The sequence below is a fragment of the Geospiza fortis genome, unplaced genomic scaffold (assembly GCF_000277835.1).
Source record: "Geospiza fortis unplaced genomic scaffold, GeoFor_1.0 scaffold237, whole genome shotgun sequence".
NCBI lineage: Eukaryota > Metazoa > Chordata > Aves > Passeriformes > Thraupidae > Geospiza > Geospiza fortis.
The window spans coordinates 7208983-7210199 of NW_005054319.1; the positions used below are offsets into that span (position 1 = coordinate 7208983).

The 1217-nt window shown below is 45.7% G+C and overlaps 1 protein-coding gene across 1 annotated transcript in view; it reads left to right on the forward strand.

Moving 5' to 3' along the window:
• The window catches only part of SOCS1 (suppressor of cytokine signaling 1), a 1070-nt gene extending 248 nt beyond the window's left edge, over positions 1 to 822 (forward strand). The window contains exon 2 of the mRNA XM_005420429.3: positions 10 to 822. Coding sequence (XP_005420486.1) covers positions 10 to 536 — 527 coding nt within the window. The 3' untranslated portion in view covers positions 537 to 822. The remainder of the gene's footprint in view (positions 1 to 9) is intronic.
• Positions 823 to 1217: the final 395 nt, after the last annotated feature.

Genomic DNA, 1217 nt, shown 5'->3' on the forward strand with positions numbered 1-1217 from the left:
GGGCCCGAGGCTTCCCGGCCCCCGGCCGGCCCGGCGCTGTGCAGGCACAGGGCAACACGCACTTCCGAACCTTTCGCTCGCAGGCGGATTTCAGCAGCATCACTCGAGCCAGCAGCCTGCTGGATGCCTGTGGCTTCTACTGGGGGCCTCTGAGTGTCAGTGCTGCCCACGAGAAGCTGAAGTCTGAGCCCGAGGGCACCTTCCTCATCAGGGACAGCACACAAAAGAATTGCTTCTTTGCCATCAGTGTTAAGACTGCAACTGGGCCCACCAGTATCCGGATTAACTTTCAGACTGGGCGTTTCAGCCTGGATGGCAGCAAAGAGACTTTTGACTGTCTTTTTAAGCTGCTGGAACATTACCTAAGCTCCCCAAGGAAGGTACTAGTTACCCCCCTTCGCAAGGTCCGGGTGCAGCCGCTGCAGGAGCTCTGCCGGAAAAGCATCGTGAAGACTTTTGGAAGAGAGAACTTAAATCATATCCCACTCAATCCTGTTTTAAAGGACTACCTGAAATCCTTCCCATTTCATATATAAGTGCAGCATTAACTGTATAGGGACACATTAGACATGTGTAACAAAATCCATCTTCCTGGGTTTTTAATTGTGTTTGACAGTGAGCAAACTTATTTTTGTAGCAGTTTACTGTATTTTGTGATGGAACCTGAACACTTGACTTCTAATGTTTACAAAAACTGTTTGCACAAACCTGGGGTTTTAAAACCCTGGCATAATTTTTCTGCCAAGCAGAATATTTTACTATTTTATAATATTTTTAATGATATTAACATAATAAACTTTATTGTCACAGTTTTTAAAAAAATAGCATCTCTGGTTTTAGTTTTAAAGGCTCTGACAGCTATCCTCCTGGCAGATTTACTGCTTAACTGAGTGTGTAAGTGCAGACAGGTCTCCACATGGTCCTGCTTCTTTGCCCTAGCAAATTAGTCTGTCTTAGTGCTGGTCCAGCAGGCAGAGGATTCCTGCCTGCAAAAACCTACAAAAAAAAGGGCAAGCAAGTAGAAAATATACTCAGGGTGAATCTGCCCAGGAATCCACCTCTCCTAAACCCATGAGAGCAGGGACAATATCTTAAGACTGCAGTGGTGCATAGTTTTTGACAGAGTAAATCAAACCCTTGGCTGAGCAAGCTGCACCAACACTGTTTTGCCTTATTTCTGTGGAAAGGTGCAAAACCCTAAGCTAGAAGACATTGCT